This window comes from Lampetra fluviatilis, chromosome 7 (genome assembly GCF_964198595.1).
Source record: "Lampetra fluviatilis chromosome 7, kcLamFluv1.1, whole genome shotgun sequence".
Lineage (NCBI taxonomy): Eukaryota > Metazoa > Chordata > Hyperoartia > Petromyzontiformes > Petromyzontidae > Lampetra > Lampetra fluviatilis.
Genome location: NC_136281.1, coordinates 2,453,444 through 2,473,047, shown reverse-complemented (window position 1 = coordinate 2,473,047; position 19,604 = coordinate 2,453,444). Strand labels below are relative to the sequence as shown.

At 57.3% G+C, this 19,604-nt stretch overlaps 1 protein-coding gene across 4 annotated transcripts in view; it reads right to left on the bottom strand.

The window, feature by feature from the left end:
• Positions 1-19,604, bottom strand: part of ESRRG (estrogen related receptor gamma) — a 113,160-nt gene that overhangs the window by 44,754 nt on the left and 48,802 nt on the right. Inside the window, exon 1 of one of the 4 annotated variants that reach the window (XM_078858156.1) lies at positions 9,912-9,979. The exons of 2 other annotated variants lie outside the window; for them this stretch is intronic. In XM_078858156.1, the coding sequence (XP_078714282.1) occupies positions 9,912-9,967 (56 nt within the window). In that variant the 5' untranslated portion in view covers positions 9,968-9,979. Of the gene's footprint in view, positions 1-8,517; positions 8,627-9,911; positions 9,980-19,604 lie in introns of those variants that run through there. One more of the 4 variants, XM_078858158.1, reaches the window with a different exon arrangement.

The window sequence follows — 19,604 nt, the reverse complement described above, 5'->3', positions numbered from 1 at the left end:
ATCTGAATTTCCAGCTCAGTGACAAATAGTTGAAACCAGTCTCGGGCTTTACCTAGGTAGACTCAGCCTCCAATGAGTACCCGGTGTGATGTCTAACAATCATCTTTGGAGAGACATGGGCGGCCGGGTGTCAGGCTGGACGCCCACCTCCTCCTTTTCAGTGCTGGCCTTCATAGGTGCACCTTGACAGCACTTTCCCCCAACAGTCTGTTCAAGGCTACACGGGAGATGTGTGTGTCTTTGTGTGCGCGCGCGCGCGTGTGTGTGTGTGTGGCTTCGGGGTCACAAACGCGTGCCCCCTTGGTCCGCTCTGGGCGAGACGGGGTGCATGAGTCTCATCAGCGCTCTGTGAAATTAAGAGCTCCCACAGCGCAAAACTCTGAAATAAGACCAGGGGTGATAGAGTATAGGTTGGCTTTCAATGAACGTGCTCGACTGCCTCACTCGCGTAGAACAATTGTCAGCTGAGCATAATGAAAGTATTAAGACGTGCACAATATACGCCCGGTATAATTGTGCTTACATGGAATGTGTTTGTCATTCGTAAATTTTTCCCGTGTGTGCGTACTGCTGCGGGGGAATTTATTTTACACAATTCCTGTGAAAAAGTCAACATTTTTTGCTGACGTACGGTAAGTTTGCAATTGTTGTTCGCTGTGAAACAATGCAGTAAGGCAGGGGCAACGCATTTGTTTCAAAACAATACCGAAACAGTACCGAATCGCGCCAAGCGACGCCAATTTGAAGCAGTGCGTAAAAAAAAATGCATGCGACTACGAAACGAGTTTTAACTCTTTAATTTCTTCACGACACCCGCTGATGGTCCCGATATGCATCGGCATCTATTAGACGAAGCCATCGTGAATAGACGATCGTTTAAGCCCGGCGCGTGAATTTGTATTCTTTACGGCGGAATATCCTCGTCCTGCGTCAAACCAAACGACACGCGCGGTCTCGTTGTTGCCACGATGAACATCGTTACATCGCAAACACCCCCCTTAAATAGGCGTTCTCGTAGCCACATGCGTAACGCAATGCACAACTGCTGCCTCAAGACGTCTACATAGCCCTATATTAAATAACTACAAATATATAATATCTAACTCTCGTCATTTTAATTGGACTAAATTCTGGATAAACAAGGGGTTTACGTGTTTGCCTCTTCTTTCTTTTGTACGGCTGCTGATGTAGACGCAGAGCCACAACTACAATTTCACATTCAGATGGTCAAGCTGGAGTGTATCACCGCCGTGATGTCTCATTCGTATTTTGTGGATCGGGAATCGCGTCGGTGTATGTCGTAGGTCTCTGTTCTCGATGATCACGGTCGCACCACCACTGGAGAGTTTTTAATTTCCGATTTGTGCATCTGCCATGGTTTGTGTGGATGCAATTTAGGGTGGACAATGCGTTTCGCGGAAGATGAGCTCCACTGATATTCTGCGTTTCTCTCTCGCAACGTGTTTGTTTGCGAGTTCTCTTGGACTCCATCCAGTTCTCCAAGCTTCATTGGGGTTCGATTCGCATTGTTTAAGGTTAACGTGTTAAGCTCGTGGGTTCGTTTTTGCAAAATAATTTAAAGATGTTTACAAAAAATATTTGCCAGAACAGTAGATTATCCTGGCATTTTGATTTTCCACCGAAAAAAAAGTTCCGAATATTTTAGTAAAATATTTGCACGTTTATTGTATATATAACTGGACTATCCATTTAATAGGAATTAATGGAAAAGATAAGCTAATTGCGGACGGCACTAATCAGCAGCGAGAGTCCCTGCCGTCCGTCCCCTTCCCTCCCAGCTCGCCGCATTTATATTCGGCTAATTACCCCCCCGGCCACTCGCCGTGCCGACAGCGAGGAGCGCGAAGAGAAGCGCCGGCGGAGTCGTGGGACACCGGGAAAGGGGCGATGCGCAAGGGAAAGAGTGGCGAGTAAGATGGGTGGGTGGGGGGAAGCAGGGGGGGGCAACGATGGAGAGCGATGGGGAGGCCCGAGCGCGCTTGTGTGAGATAGAGGCCGGGGGAGAGTGATGGGGAGGGCGGAGGGCAGCCGCAGCCCGCTGTGCTGCCACAGTACACCCTGCTGGCCGCCTCGGAGGGGACCCACCAACCATGGAATATAGCACTTTAGATTTAAACAAAGCCCCGGCGCTGTCGGCCTAACTGCTCTGTGATTATGGCGAAATTTATTTGATGCTCATCAAACTGTGGAAGAAGGAAAATGCCTCCACTTGGAAAGCCATTGGAGGTAGAAAATTGGATGAACCGGCTCTGCAGCCCGCTACCGTGTGTCATTATCCCTAGATAAATATGTCATAAATCAGACGTCAACGCTTGGTTGTTCGCGACTCGTCTGGCTGGAGATAAGCCCCCCTCCCTGGCTGCCTGTGTCACATCATTTCCCTGGCTCACAGTTCGCCTGGCTAAGAGTGCTGACCTACAGCAACTCTCAGTGCAGCACCTTCTGGTAAAAAGTGTTTTACTGAATTTTGTCCGGATCAGAGCATCGATAAAAACACACAAAGCTCTGTCTACATTGCAGTTATCATGGTTATAATAACCACCTGCTCTGGTTCGGACCAGTGGAAGCTATAAATAGGCCTAGTAGCCAGCTGGTGCGACTGCACATTCCGGATCTCTGGTGGAAGTATTTACTGTACCGTCACTCAGATAACCAGACAATCAATCCTAAATCCACATGGCTAAAACACAAATCCCCCCCCCCAGCAGCCCCCATGCCTCATCTCCCTCGCCCACAGCCGCGTGCTTCAAAACATCCAGCCGCGCCGTGGGGGTCACAAGGCCTGCCTCGCTGCACATCCCCCACGGCTCGCGATCACTTCCCACCACCAATTGTGCGCTCACTCTCGCCGCTGCCGGAGGCGGCCAAGGCGCAGGCGCTCGGCTTCGAGTCTCCGGCACGTAAACTCAACGGTCGCTTCCCGGTCGCCGTTCACCCAGCTCGCTCGCTCGCTCGACCTCTCAAACTCTCAGTGTCTACCATGCGTCGCCCCTTTAGGAGAGCCGTGACCCCGTGAGCACAACCGCCGTGGCTCTCTGTCACTCCCAGCCGTGCGAGAGCCAACAAGCCGCCCCGTGACCCTTGCGCTGACGCTGTTCGAGTTCACGGTGACCTTCCCGTCACTGACCGTGTCGAAATTGGAATGCGCAAAATTCTGGCTATTAATGCCACAACCACGCGGCCTCTACCGCCGCCCTTGAAGGGCTCTGCTTAATGACACACGCCGGCGAAACATCATGCGCCAGACATCCCAAAACAAACAAATGTGTGATGCGCACTCATCTATACACAAACGTGACGAAAGTTTACGCTCTATTTTAATTCTGGCAAAGTATGTACGCATTTAATAAAAAAAAACTATGTTTGTTTTAAACATTATTTTACATGAAATTAATAACAGTAGTTATAGCAATATAAAGCAATATTAATATATCCCCAAACTATAAAGAAATATTCTTCCGAATACAAATGTACGCATAAAGGCCTTTTGGGATATAAAATTTATTTTATGCACGCGAACCCCATTTACTCTTCAAGCATGCTAAAATAACCCTGTGACTGATATTCCCACTGATGTATTTTATAGCGCAATACGCAGCTGACGCTGTGAGGCAGGGAGCAGTGAAGTCATCATAAAAGTCACAAAGCCATTGTCAAATTTTTCCACGGGCATGTCCGAAGGAGTGCGCGTCGCATCCCTTTATCCGCTCCCCGGCGCGCGCATGTGTGTGCGTGCGCGCGCGCGCTTTGTGAGGTTTTATCGGAACGCATGGAGCTGCAGACGGCACCCGTTCGGCACCGAGCCAGGGCGACGGGGGGGCTGCAGGCTGCGACAGTTCACCTCGAGGAGGCCGGAGCGGCAAAACGCGCGCACTCCGCGGCGTGACCCCCCCCACCCACCCACCCGATACTCTCACCGCCACTGTCAAAGCAGGTACTTTAGATAACAATGATGAATGAGCGCGCAACGGCGGCGGAATCCCCTTGCAAATTTTCTGGACGCTGCGAGCACTTTCCGTGTAACGCTATAACATGCGTCACACTAAAACCCGTCATGTGGTGAAGGCGTTCTAAAAATATCGGGACACACGCGCGGCGCGGCGCGGCGGTGGCTGTAACGGTCATGATGTTGTCGGTCATGTAACAATGCTCAAGTCCGGGAAACAATGAGGGGTAGAATGATGCCCTCGCGCCCCGCTCACAGAGTCACTGCGGTACCCAGCGCACCCATTTACGAGCACACACCGCCACCCCGTACAATGTAAGTCGTCGAGCCGCACCGACGGAAAAATACACACCATCTTTCCCAACACTGCGCACGCAGCCAATGCATACTCATAAACACACAATGTCGTCCCACGGCGGTGCAGACAGAGAGCCGATGTAACAGCGACGTACACACCAATGTCCCACACACTGAGCAGATACACAGCCAACAGACAAAAACACACAACACCACCCCTCTCCCTGTTCCCCAACACTACTTTACACCTACGACTGGAGATTGTTATGAGTCTGCTCGTGATGCATTGAGAAAACAATCATAATGCGGCAGAGCTCAGTTTATTAATTCACACAATTATGAGTTGAGTCATCTCTCCTCCGGTATCATCACCAGTTTAAAAAGTGCAACCAGCCACAATATCGTTACGAATCACAACACTACCAATCGCAACAACACTACCAATCGCAACACCGCTACCAAACACAACACCACTACCAATCACAACACCACTACCAATCACAACACCACTACCAACAATAACACCACTACCAATCACAACACCACTACCAAACACAACACCACTACCAATCACAACACCACTACCAATCACAACACCACTACCAACAATAACACCACTACCAATCACAACACCACTACCAATCACAACACCACTACCAACAATAACACCACTACCAATCACAACACCACTACCAACAATAACACCACTACCAATCACAACACCACTACCAATCACAACACCACTACCAACAATAACACCACTACCAATCACAACACCACTACCAAACACAACACCACTACCAATCACAACACCACTACCAATCACAACACCACTACCAACAATAACACCACTACCAATCACAACACCACTACCAATCACAACACCACTGCCAATCACAACACCACTACCAATCACAACACCACTGCCAATCACAACACCACTACCAAACACAACACCACTACCAATCACAACACCACTACCAATCACAACACCACTACCAATCACAACACCACTACCAACAATAACACCACTACCAATCACAACACCACTACCAAACACAACACCACTACCAAACACAACACCACTACCAATCACAACACCACTACCAATCACAACACCACTACCAATCACAACACCACTACCAATCACAACACCACTGCCAATCACAACACCACTACCAAACACAACACCACTACCAATCACAACACCACTACCAATCACAACACCACTACCAATCACAACACCACTACCAATAACAACACCACTACCAATCACAACACCACTACCAACAATAACACCACTACCAAACACAACACCACTACCAATAACACCACTACCAAACACAACACCACTACCAATCACAACACCACTACCAACAATAACACCACTACCAAACACAACACCACTACCAATCACAACACCACTACCACACACAACACCACTACCAACAATAACACCACTACCAAACACAACACCACTACCAATCACAACACCACTACCACACACAACACCACTACCAACAATAACACCACTACCAAACACAACACCACTACCAATCACAACACAACTACCAAACACAACACCAATACCAAACACAACACCACTACCACACACAACACCACTACCAAACACAACACCACTACCAAACACAACACCACTACCAATCACAACACCACTACCAAACACAACACCACTACCAATCACAACACCACTACCAAACACAACACCACTACCAATCACAACACCACTACCAAACACAACACCACTACCAAACACAACACCACTACCAAACACAACACCACTACCAAACACAACACCACTACCAATCACAACACCACTACCAAACACAACACCACTACCAAACACAACACCACTACCAAACACAACACCACTACCAAACACAACACCACTACCAATAATAACACCACTACCAAACACAACACCACTACCAATCACAACACCACTACCAAACACAACACCACTACCAATCACAACACCACTACCAAACACAACACCACTACCAATCACAACACCACTACCAATCACAACACCACTACCAATCACAACACCACTACCAAACACAACACCACTACCAAACACAACACCACTACCAAACACAACACCACTACCAATAACACCACTACCAAACAGAACACCACTACCAAACAGAACACCACTACCAAACACAACACCACTACCAATCACAACACCACTACCAATAATAACACCACTACCAAACACAACACCACTACCAAACACAACACCACTACCAATAACACCACTACCAAACAGAACACCACTACCAAACAGAACACCACTACCAAACACAACACCACTACCAAACACAACACCACTACCAATAATAACACCACTACCAAACACAACACCACTACCAAACACAACACCACTACCAAACACAACACCACTACCAAACACAACACCACTACCAATAACACCACTACCAATAACACCACTACCAATAACACCACTACCAAACAGAACACCACTACCAAACAGAACACCACTACCAATAACACCACTACCAAACACAACACCACTACCAAACACAACACCACTACCAAACACAACACCACTACCAAACACAACACCACTACCAAACACAACACCACTACCAAACACAACACCACTACCAATAACACCACTACCAAACACAACACCACTACCAATAACACCACTACCAAACACAACACCACTACCAATCACAACACCGCGACCAATAACACCACTACCAATCACAACGCTACTGCCAAACACAATAACAGCGATGGCATGTTCATCATACCATGGAAATTGTGAGTAAGAATAAAATAATAACTACACTGAGCCACAAAAAATAATTTCGCAAGTTATGGAGTGTTTTTCTTTGAAAAAAAAAATGAAAATTATAATACGTAATCGTTGATGCTAATGAAAATTGAATAATTTAAAGTTCCACCGAGCAGAGCGACACGTCCAGCATGGCCGGCTCGAGCCGGACGCGCTGCAATGCACAACAACTTTTAAGACGCCCAAACGGTCGCTGACAACGTGATAAACCTGCCGTGCTCGCCGGGGTTTCTGGGTCTGCTTGTTTAAAAATGATCGTCATATCCCAGCACGGGATGGTGCCCGCCTTGCCGCTCGCTGATTTAGGGCCCACGTCTATGGGATCACCTGGAGTGGAAATGTGATTACTGTCAAAGATGAATTGCACAGATGGGCAGGGACACAATATGGCCGAGGTGCTGTATTGGCGCGAAGGACCAATGATAAAGGCGAGATGATTGATAAAGGCGAGATGATTTTTACTCGTATGTTTACATATTGATAGTGGAAAGTAAAGTGTGAGTTATGAGTAATTGTAATTACTGTAATGGTATAAAACCATGGTAATAAAAAAAAAATCCGACGACTGACATTCGAACTACGGCTCTTATTAATCCCCGGTGGAAGAGTAAAATATTTGACGAGTGCGGTGATTTTAATTGCACCGCTATGAGTTTGAATACACATCGTGAGGTTTGTGTAGACACATTACACGACGGACAAATTCCAATATTGTTTTTACATGCGGCATTTTAAATCTGGCGATTATTCGCAAATAACAATACACGTGTATTTTTTGTTTCCATGTTTTACCCGTCACAAGCATGTTCACAAAATGTATGCAAGTGGATTAATAAAGAATTAGCAAAAATGTTTATCTGGATTTTACCATTATTGAATAAGAGAAAAAATTGGATTTTTTTTGTTCAGATGTCCGGAAGTTTTTGGAAAGGATGGCAATGGCGCGTCGTCATATTTTCAACGAGAGCATTAGCGCGCACGGTGTGCAATGGGGTATTGAAAAGCGGCAAATTAAAAATACCCTCACAAAATGCTTAACACTTCACGGGCGGCACTTTTTAAAATACACACACACAGTGTACACACGCAGTATCGTTCTCGATCACGTACAGCCATCGACGGACAAAGCGACACACAACGAGTGCCAACCGTGACACCACCGCACGGGGCAATTAGCGGCTGGCGTTGTCTCGTGCACAATCAGAGGCGCGGGTCGGCGTGTCAGACGGCAGCAGCGGAGAGACGGCTGCGTGTGCCGTGCGCCGTTCATCACACACGAGCCCCGCGCCCGCCACGTCATGCTTGAGTAATTGAAAAGACAGTTGTCACTCACAGCAATTTTGATTCCTTTATCACGCTTCAACCGAAACGATTTTGTGCACTAATTCATTTCAAAGTCAATTACCTGGCGCTACACTCGAGTGTTCGCTTTTGCGAGCACTCAAACGGGAGCAGAATCGCGCGCGCGCGTGTCCATCCCCCTACGTTTCTCCACGGCGAGCTACGATCTTAGTCATTCGCCACCTCCCCATCTCCGATCGCATCGCTGTGGAACGCGAGAGAAGCGCCGTCCGCTTGCCACATCGCGCGCACCCCCCTGCGCCTCCGTGAGACGAGGGCGACGAGACTTCCCAGCGCAGGCGACGACGGTGCGGGTCACGCTCGGTTCCGGAGACGGGGAGCGCGCCACCATTTCGTATGTACGGGACATGGTCACACTCGCCCCCCTCGAACGCATGAACATAAACAAGAACACCGGGAAAAGACAGTGTTTGACAGAGTAGTTCATCTCCTGTTACCGTGTGAAATATGGAGGCAGGGATGGGGCAGAATGCAATAACCAAAAGTGCAACGCGCCGGCGATTGGATGTGTCAGCCCAGCGCTGTAATCTGCCCGTGAAGTATGAGCGCCGAGCCGCTTCAGTGGAAGAGGGCGAAATATTTCACTGCCTGGATAACACCAAGAGTGGCTATTTATTTCCCTCCTTAGTTTGGGACGATGACAATTTAATGCAGGGTTAGCAAGCGGCGAGAGAAGATTATACACGGCACAGCATGTCACCGTATAATCTGCTTTAAATGCGACCGGAGCAGCAAACGGAGGCGTGCGAAACAACTTTCTCTCCCTTTCCTACAAGAAACATTTGGAATTGAATTAAACCACAATGAAAGCAATCGCGGAGGCTTGCAGATAACTTTATCAAACACATTGTGCCGCCCGCCAAACGCCTGTCAGAGGATGCGCAGGACGTGTCGTCGAGCGGTTACCATGAAAGGCGATTATCATTTCAAAACCCGGCGGGCCCTGACACTCCAACGCGTCGTTCGCACACACGCACCGTATCAGAACGCACATTCACAACATGACAGCCACGCAAATGACCAGCACAATGCCGAGCGGCGCCACGGCCACCCTGCCATGTACCCCACGCTTAGTCCTCTCAAAGGGCCCTCTGTGCCCCGCCGGGTGAGCGGACGCGACCGACGAAATCGTACGGGGCTAGAGCAACTTTAATGCGCCATCCATCGAACGGTGGACACGCATCGTCAATAAACATTGGGGGCGAAATAATGCTGCCCACGACAGCCTACGCCAGTAAGTAAAAACAAAAATGCTACACTTTTAAATAATTACCAAACGTACACTCGCATTTCGATACGACATTTTAAAATCGTTAAAAAAAACACACCACTGTCATTTTCACAACAACACACACAGGATTGTCAAATGCGAAAATATCCACCGCGGTGGAATTTAAGTTTAAAATCGCATCGCAAGCACGGTGAAGAGTCACTCACGGCTGGTAGTAGTGGAGCGGCAGGGGCTCGGCGAGGCAAAGTCCAGTCCCGTCCATGAGCACGCTTGAATGCTGCTTCCACAGCCAGGCTCTCGACGTGATAAATCAAAGACCCCCTGACAGTGCTGAGCAATTAACACAACTGTCCTCCAGTGGCATGCTCCAAGCACAGCCAGCTGGGACCAAACGCACACAATCATCATCAAGAGCTTTAAATCAGAATGTGGGTCATTAATATGGAGAGGCTCATTATGTATGCGCGTGGGCCTCGGGAGCCGATTGGTCGGGCCGACCGCGCCGGACAGTCGGTTCGTCCGTCAGTCACCGGCCCAAGTGAGGTGTGGGGTGGGGGGTGGGGGGTGGGGGAGGGGGGTGGGGGGGAGGAGCTGGGGAGGGGGGTGGGAGCCGCAGTGGCGAGCGGAGACGGCGGCGAGCAGCGGCTTCGCGCACCTCCCCTGCCGCGAGCACCTGCGCGGCACGGGGGTGCGGGGGGTGCGGGGGGTGGGGGTGGCGGGTGCCGGGGGGAGGGTGCCGGGGGGGGACGCGCGCAGAGCTCGCGGATCAACTCCCCTCGCGCAACTCCCCTCAAAGGACTCCCCCCACGCAACTCCCCTCGCGCAACTCCCCCCGCGCAACTCCCCTCGCGCAACTCCCCTCACAGGACTCCCCCCACGCAACTCCCCTCGCGCAACTCCCCTCGCGCAACTCCCCTCACAGGACTCCCCCCACGCAACTCCCCTCGCGCAACTCCCCTCGCGCAACTCCCCCCGCGCAACTCCCCTCGCGCAACTCCCCCCGCGCAACTCCCCTCACAGGACTCCCCCCACGCAACTCCCCTCGCGCAACTCCCCTCGTGCAACTCCCCTCACAGGACTCCCCCCACGCAACTCCCCTCGCGCAACTCCCCTCGCGCAACTCCCCCCGCGCAACTTTCCTCGCGCAACTCCCCCCGCGCAACTCCCCTCGCGCAACTCCCCTCGCGCAACTCCCCTCGCGCAACTCCCCTCGCGCAACTCCCCTCACAGGACAACCCCCACGCAACTCCCCTCGCGCAACTCCCCTCACGCAACTCCCCTCGCGCAACTCCCCCCGCGCAACTCCCCTCGCGCAACTCCCCCCGCGCAACTCCCCTCACAGGACTCCCCCCACGCAACTCCCCTCGCGCAACTCCCCTCGTGCAACTCCCCTCACAGGACTCCCCCCACGCAACTCCCCTCGCGCAACTCCCCCCGCGCAACTCCCCTCGCGCAACTCCCCCCGCGCAACTCCCCTCGCGCAACTCCCCTCGCGCAACTCCCCTCGCGCAACTCCCCTCGCGCAACTCCCCTCACAGGACAACCCCCACGCAACTCCCCTCGCGCAACTCCCCTCACGCAACTCCCCTCGCGCAACTCCCCCCGCGCAACTCCCCTCGCGCAACTCCCCCCGCGCAACTCCCCTCACAGGACTCCCCCCACGCAACTCCCCTCGCGCAACTCCCCCCGCGCAACTCCCCTCGCGCAACTCCCCCCGCGCAACTCCCCTCGCGCAACTCCCCCCGGGCAACTCCCCTCGCGCAACTCCCCTCACGCAACTCCCCTCGCGCAACTCCCCCCGCGCAACTCCCCTCGCGCAACTCCCCCCGCGCAACTCCCCTCACAGGACTCCCCCCACGCAACTCCCCTCGCGCAACTCCCCCCGCGAAACTCCCCTCGCGCAACTCCCCCCGCGCAACTCCCCTCGCGCAACTCCCCCCGCGCAACTCCCCTCGCGCAACTCCCCTCACGCAACTCCCCTCGCGCAACTCCCCCCGTGCAACTCCCCTCGCGCAACTCCCCCCGCGCAACTCCCCTCGCGCAACTCCCCCCGCGCAACTCCCCTCGCGCAACTCCCCTCACGCAACTCCCCTCGCGCAACTCCCCCCGCGCAACTCCCCTCGCGCAACTCCCCCCGCGCAACTCCCCTCGCGCAACTCCCCCCGCGCAACTCCCCTCGCGCAACTCCACCCGCGCAACTCCCCCCGCGCATCTCCCCCCGCGCAACTCCCCCCGCGCAACTCCCCTCGCGCAACTCCCCTCGCGCAACTCCCCTCGCGCAACTCCCCCCGCGCAACTCCCCCCGCGCAACTCCCCCCACGCAACTCCCCCCGCGCAACTCCCCCGCGCAACTCCCCTCGCGCAACTCCCCTCGCGCAACTCCCCTCGCGCAACTCCCCCCGCGCAACTCCCCCCGCGCAACTCCCCCCGCGCAACTCCCCCCCGCGCAACTCCCCCCGCGCGACTCCCCTCGCGCAACTCCCCTCACAGGACTCCCCCCACGCAACTCCCCTCGCGCAACTCCCCTCGCGCAACTCCCCTCACAGGACTCCCCCCACGCAACTCCCCTCGCGCAACTCCCCTCGCGCAACTCCCCCCGCGCAACTCCCCTCGCGCAACTCCCCCCGCGCAACTCCCCTCACAGGACTCCCCCCACGCAACTCCCCTCGCGCAACTCCCCTCGTGCAACTCCCCTCACAGGACTCCCCCCACGCAACTCCCCTCGCGCAACTCCCCTCGCGCAACTCCCCCCGCGCAACTTTCCTCGCGCAACTCCCCCCGCGCAACTCCCCTCGCGCAACTCCCCTCGCGCAACTCCCCTCGCGCAACTCCCCTCGCGCAACTCCCCTCACAGGACAACCCCCACGCAACTCCCCTCGCGCAACTCCCCTCACGCAACTCCCCTCGCGCAACTCCCCCCGCGCAACTCCCCTCGCGCAACTCCCCCCGCGCAACTCCCCTCACAGGACTCCCCCCACGCAACTCCCCTCGCGCAACTCCCCTCGTGCAACTCCCCTCACAGGACTCCCCCCACGCAACTCCCCTCGCGCAACTCCCCCCGCGCAACTCCCCTCGCGCAACTCCCCCCGCGCAACTCCCCTCGCGCAACTCCCCTCGCGCAACTCCCCTCGCGCAACTCCCCTCGCGCAACTCCCCTCACAGGACAACCCCCACGCAACTCCCCTCGCGCAACTCCCCTCACGCAACTCCCCTCGCGCAACTCCCCCCGCGCAACTCCCCTCGCGCAACTCCCCCCGCGCAACTCCCCTCACAGGACTCCCCCCACGCAACTCCCCTCGCGCAACTCCCCCCGCGCAACTCCCCTCGCGCAACTCCCCCCGCGCAACTCCCCTCGCGCAACTCCCCCCGGGCAACTCCCCTCGCGCAACTCCCCTCACGCAACTCCCCTCGCGCAACTCCCCCCGCGCAACTCCCCTCGCGCAACTCCCCCCGCGCAACTCCCCTCACAGGACTCCCCCCACGCAACTCCCCTCGCGCAACTCCCCCCGCGAAACTCCCCTCGCGCAACTCCCCCCGCGCAACTCCCCTCGCGCAACTCCCCCCGCGCAACTCCCCTCGCGCAACTCCCCTCACGCAACTCCCCTCGCGCAACTCCCCCCGTGCAACTCCCCTCGCGCAACTCCCCCCGCGCAACTCCCCTCGCGCAACTCCCCCCGCGCAACTCCCCTCGCGCAACTCCCCTCACGCAACTCCCCTCGCGCAACTCCCCCCGCGCAACTCCCCTCGCACAACTCCCCCCGCGCAACTCCCCTCGCGCAACTCCCCCCGCGCAACTCCCCTCGCGCAACTCCACCCGCGCAACTCCCCCCGCGCATCTCCCCCCGCGCAACTCCCCCCGCGCAACTCCCCTCGCGCAACTCCCCTTGCGCAACTCCCCTCGCGCAACTCCCCCCGCGCAACTCCCCCCGCGCAACTCCCCCCACGCAACTCCCCCCGCGCAACTCCCCCCGCGCAACTCCCCTCGCGCAACTCCCCTCGCGCAACTCCCCTCGCGCAACTCCCCCCGCGCAACTCCCCCCGCGCAACTCCCCCCACGCAACTCCCCCCGCGCAACTCCCCCCGCGCAACTCCCCTCGCGCAACTCCCCTCGCGCAACTCCCCTCGCGCAACTCCCCCCGCGCAACTCCCCTCGCGCAACTCCCCCTGCGCAACTTCCCCTGCGCAACTCCCCTCGCGCAACTCCCCTCGCGCAACTCCCCTCACGCAACTCCCCCCGCGCAGCTCCCCTCGCGCAACTCCCCTCGCGCAACTCCCCCCACGCAACTCCCCTCACGCAACACCCCTCGCTCAACTCCCCCCGCGCAACTCCCCTCGCGCAACTCCCCTCACGCAACTCCCCTCACGCAACTCCCCTCACGCAACTCCCCTCACGCAACTCCCCCCGCGCAACTCCCCCTGCGCAACTCCCCTCGCGCAACTCCCCTCGCGCAACTCCCCTCACGCAACTCCCCTCACGCAACTCCCCTCGCGCAACTCCCCCCGCGCAACTCCCCCCGCGCAACTCCCCTCGCGCAACTCCCCTCACGCAACTCCCCTCACGCAACTCCCCTCACGCAACTCCCCTCACGCAACTCCCCCCGCGCAACTTCCCCTGCGCAACTCCCCTCGCGCAACTCCCCTCGCGCAACTCCCCTCACGCAACTCCGCTCGCGCAACTCCCCCCGCACAGCTCCCCTCGCGCAACTCCCCTCGCGCAACTCCCCTCGCGCAACTCCCCTCACGCAATTCCCCCCGCGCAACTCCCCTCACGCAACTCCCTTCGCGCAACTCCCCTCGCGCAACTCCCCTCACGCAACTCCCCCCGCGCAACTCCCCTCGCGCAACTCCCCCCGCGCAACTCCCCTCGGCAACTCCCCTCGCGCAACTCCCCTCACGCAACTCCTCCAATGCAACTCCCCCAACGCAACTCCCCCAACGCAACTCCCCCCGCGCACCTCCCCTCGCGCAACTCCCCTCGCGCAACTACCCTCACGCAACGCCCCCAACGCAACTCCCCCAGCGCAACTCCCCTCGCGCAACTCCCCTTGCGCAACTCCCCTCATGCAACTCCCCCAACGCAACTCCCCCAACGCAACTCCCCCAGCGCAACTCCCCTCGCGCATCTCCCCTCGCGCAACTCCCCCAACGCAACTCCCCCAACGCAACTCCCCTCACGCAACTCCCCTCACGCAACTCCCCTCACGCAACTCCCCTCACGCAAATCCCCCAACGCAACTCCCCTCACGAAACTCCCCTCGCGCAACTCCCCTCGCGCAACTCCCCTCGCGCAACTCCCCTCGCGCAACTCCCCCCGCGCAACTCCCCTCGCACAACTGCCCTCGCGCAACTCCCCTCACGCAACTCCCCCAATGCAACTCCCCCAACGCAACTCCCCCAACGCAACTCCCCCCGCGCAACTCCCCTCGCACAACTCCCCTCGCGCAACTCCCCTCACGCAACGCCCCCAACGCAACTCCCCCCGCGCAACTCCCCTCGCGCAACTCCCCTCGCGCAACTCCCCTCACGCAACTCCCCCAACGCAACTCCCCCAACACAACTCCCCCAGCGCAACTCCCCTCGCGCAACTCCCCTCGTGCAACTCCCCTCACGCAACTCCCCCAACGCAACTCCCCCAACGCAACTCCCCTCACGCAACTCACCTCACGCAACTCCCCTCACGCAACTCCCCTCACGCAACTCCCCCAACGCAACTCCCCTCACGAAACTCCCCTCGCGCAACTCCCCTCGCGCAACTCCCCTCGCGCAACTCCCCCAACGTAACTCCCCCAACGCAACTCCCCTCACGCAACTCCCCTCACGCAACTCCCCTCACGCAACTCCCCTCACGCAACTCCCCCAACGCAACTCCCCTCACGAAACTCCCCTCGCGCAACTCCCCTCGCGCAACTTCCCTCGCGCAACTCCCCTCGCGCAACTCCCCTCGCGCAACTCCCCCCACGCAACTCCCCCAACGCAACTCCCCCCGCGCAACTCCCCCCGCGCAACTCCCCTCACAAAACTCCCTTCGCGCAACTCCCCTCGCGCAACTCCCCTCGAAATTCCCTTCACGCAACTACCCTCGCGCAACTCCCCTCCCGCAACTCCCCCAACGCAACTCCCCCCGCGCAACTCCCCTCGCGCAACTCCCCTCGCGCAACTCCCCCCGCGCAACTCCCCCCGCGCAACTCCCCTCGCGCAACTCCCCTCACGCAACTCCCCTCGCGCAACTCCCCCAACGCAACTCCCCCCGCGCAACTCCCCTCGCGCAACTCCCCTCACACAACTCCCCTCACGCAACTCCACTCACGCAACTCCCCTCGCGCAACTCCCCTCGCGCAACTCCCCTCACGCAACTCCCTCACGCAACTCCCTCACGCAATTCTCCTCACGCAATTCCCCTCGCGCAACTCCCTCACGCAACTTCCCTCACGCAACTCCCCCCACGCAACTCCCCTCACGCAATACCCCTCGTGCAACTCCCTCACGCAACTCCCCTCACGCAACTCCCCTCACGCAACTCCCCTCACGCAATTCCCCTCGCGCAACTCCCCTCGCGCAACTCCCCTCACGCAACTCCCATCGCAACTCCGATTGCGCAACTCCCCTCAGGCAACTCCCCTCACGCAACTCCCTCACGCAACTCCCCTCAAGAAACTCCCCTCGCAACTCCCCTTGCGCAACTCCCCTCACGCAACTCCCCTCACGCAACTCCCTCACGCAACTCCCTTCGCGCAACTCCCCTCACGCAACTCCCTCACGCAACTCCCCTCGCGCAACTCCCCTCACGCAACTCCCCTCACAACTCCCCTTGCGCAATTCCCCTCACGCAACTCCCCTCTCGAAACTCCCCTCGCGCAACTCCCCTCGCGCAACTCCCCTCGCGCAACTCCCCCAACGTAACTCCCCCAACGCAACTCCCCTCACGCAACTCCCCTCACGCAACTCCCCTCACGCAACTCCCCTCACGCAACTCCCCCAACGCAACTCCCCTCACGAAACTCCCCTCGCGCAACTCCCCTCGCGCAACTTCCCTCGCGCAACTCCCCTCCCACAACTCCCCCAACGCAACTCACCCCGCGCAACTCCCCTCGCGCAACTCCCCTCGCGCAACTCCCCCCACGCAACTCCCCCAACGCAACTCCCCCCACGCAACACCCCCCGCGCAACTCCCCTCACAAAACTCCCTTCGCGCAACTCCCCTCGCGCAACTACCCTCGAAATTCCCTTCACGCAACTACCCTCGCGCAACTCCCTCCCGCAACTCCCCCAACGCAACTCCCCCCGCGCAACTCCCCTCGCGCAACTCCCCTCGCGCAACTCCCTCAACGCAACTCCCCCCGCGCAACTCCCCTCGCGCAACTCCCCTCACGCAACTCCCCTCGCGCAACTCCCCCAACGCAACTCCCCCCGCGCAACTCCCCTCGCGCAACTCCCCTCACACAACTCCCCTCACGCAACTCCACTCACGCAACTCCCCTCGTGCAACTCCCCTCGCGCAACTCCCCTCACGCAACTCCCTCACGCAACTCCCTCACGCAATTCTCCTCACGCAATTCCCCTCGCGCAACTCCCTCACGCAACTTCCCTCACGCAACTCCCCCCACGCAACTCCCCTCACGCAATTCCCCTCGCGCAACTCCCTCACGCAACTCCCCTCACGCAACTCCCCTCACGCAACTCCCCTCACGCAATTCCCCTCGCGCAACTCCCCTCGCGCAACTCCCCTCACGCAACTCCCATCGCAACTCCCCTTGCGCAACTCCCCTCAGGCAACTCCCCTCACGCAACTCCCTCACGCAACTCCCCTCAAGAAACTCCCCTCGCAACTCCCCTTGCGCAACTCCCCTCACGCAACTCCCCTCACGCAACTCCCTCACGCAACTCCCTTCGCGCAACTCCCCTCACGCAACTCCCTCACGCAACTCCCCTCGCGCAACTCCCCTCACGCAACTCCCCTCACAACTCCCCTTGCGCAATTCCCCTCAGGCAACTCCCCTCACGCAACTCCCTCACGCAACTCCCCTCACGCAACTCCCCTCACGCAACTCCCCTCGCAACTCCCCTTGCGCAACTCCCCTCACGCAACTCCCCTCACGCAACTCCCTCACGCAACTCCCCTCGCGCAACTCCCCTCACGCAACTCCCCTCACGAAACTCCCTCACGCAACTCCCCTCGCGCAACTCCCCTCGTGCAACTTCCCCCGCGCAACTCCCCTCGCAACTCCCCTCGCGCAACTTCCCTCAGGCTCGCGCCGGGCACGTGGCAGGGCCGTGCCCAGGCGTGCACCACCGGAGCGCCGGCGCAGTCAGCGCACCGAAGAGCGCCGAGGGAAGCCCCCCCGCCCCTCCCCCCCGCCCCCCTCCCCACCGACAAAACTGAGAGCACCGCACGCGACCGTCACCGCCGCGAACCAAACGCGACACGCAACTTTCCGAGCAAGGGAAGATCCGTGGGGCTCAGATCGAAGCCTCCGCAGAAACTACCTCGCACTACCCCAACACCGAAGCACCGCCGGCACACTTCGTCCGCTGTGTCTGCTGTGAACACCTCAAGCGCCGTCAACACTCCGCGTGACCAACAACTACCCCAAGCGCCATCAACACTCCCTCGTGACCAACACCTACCTCAAGCGCCATCAACACTCCACGTGACCAACACCTACCTCAAGCACCATAAACACTCCACGTGACCAACACCTACCTCAAGCGCCCTCAACACTCCCATGTGACCAACACCTACCTCAAGCACCATAAACACTCCCACGTGACCAACACCTACCTCAAGCACCATAAACACTCCCACATGACCAACACCTACCTCAAGCACCATAAACACTCCACGTGACCAACACCTACCTCAAGCGCCCTCAACACTCCCATGTGACCAACACCTACCTCAAGCACCATAAACACTCCCACATGACCAACACCTACCTCAAGCGCCATCAACACTCCCACGTGACCAACACCTACCTCAAGCACCATAAACACTCCACGTGACCAACACCTACCTCAAGCGCCCTCAACACTCCCTCGTGACCAACACCTACCTCAAGCGCCATAAACACTCCCACGTGACCAACACCTACCTCAAGCGCCATCAACACTCCCACGTGACCAACACCTACCTCAAGCACCATAAACACTCCCACGTGACCAACACCTACCTCAAGCGCCATCAACACTCCCTCGTGACCAACACCTACCTCAAGCACCATAAACACTCCACGTGACCAACACCTACCTCAAGCACCATAAACACTCCCACGTGACCAACACCTACCTCAAGCACCATAAACACTCCCACGTGACCAACACCTACCTCAAGCGCCATCAACACTCCACGTGACCAACACCTACCTCAAGCGCCATCAACACTCCCACGTGACCAACACCTACCTCAAGCGCCATCAACACTCCCACGTGACCAACACCTACCTCAAGCACCATAAACACTCCCACGTGACCAACACCTACCTCAAGCACCATAAACACTCCCTCGTGACCAACACCTACCTCAAGCACCATAAACACTCCACGTGACCAACACCTACCTCAAGCGCCATCAACACTCCACGTGACCAACACCTACCTCAAGCGCCATAAACACTCCCACGTGACCAACACCTACCTCAAGCACCATAAACACTCCCTCGTGACCAACACCTACCTCAAGCACCATAAACACTCCCTCGTGACCAACACCTACCTCAAGCACCATAAACACTCCACGTGACCAACACCTACCTCAAGCGCCATCAACACTCCCACGTGACCAACACCTACCTCAAGCACCATAAACACTCCCACGTGACCAACACCTACCTCAAGCACCATAAACACTCCCTCGTGACCAACACCTACCTCAAGCACCATAAACACTCCCTCGTGACCAACAC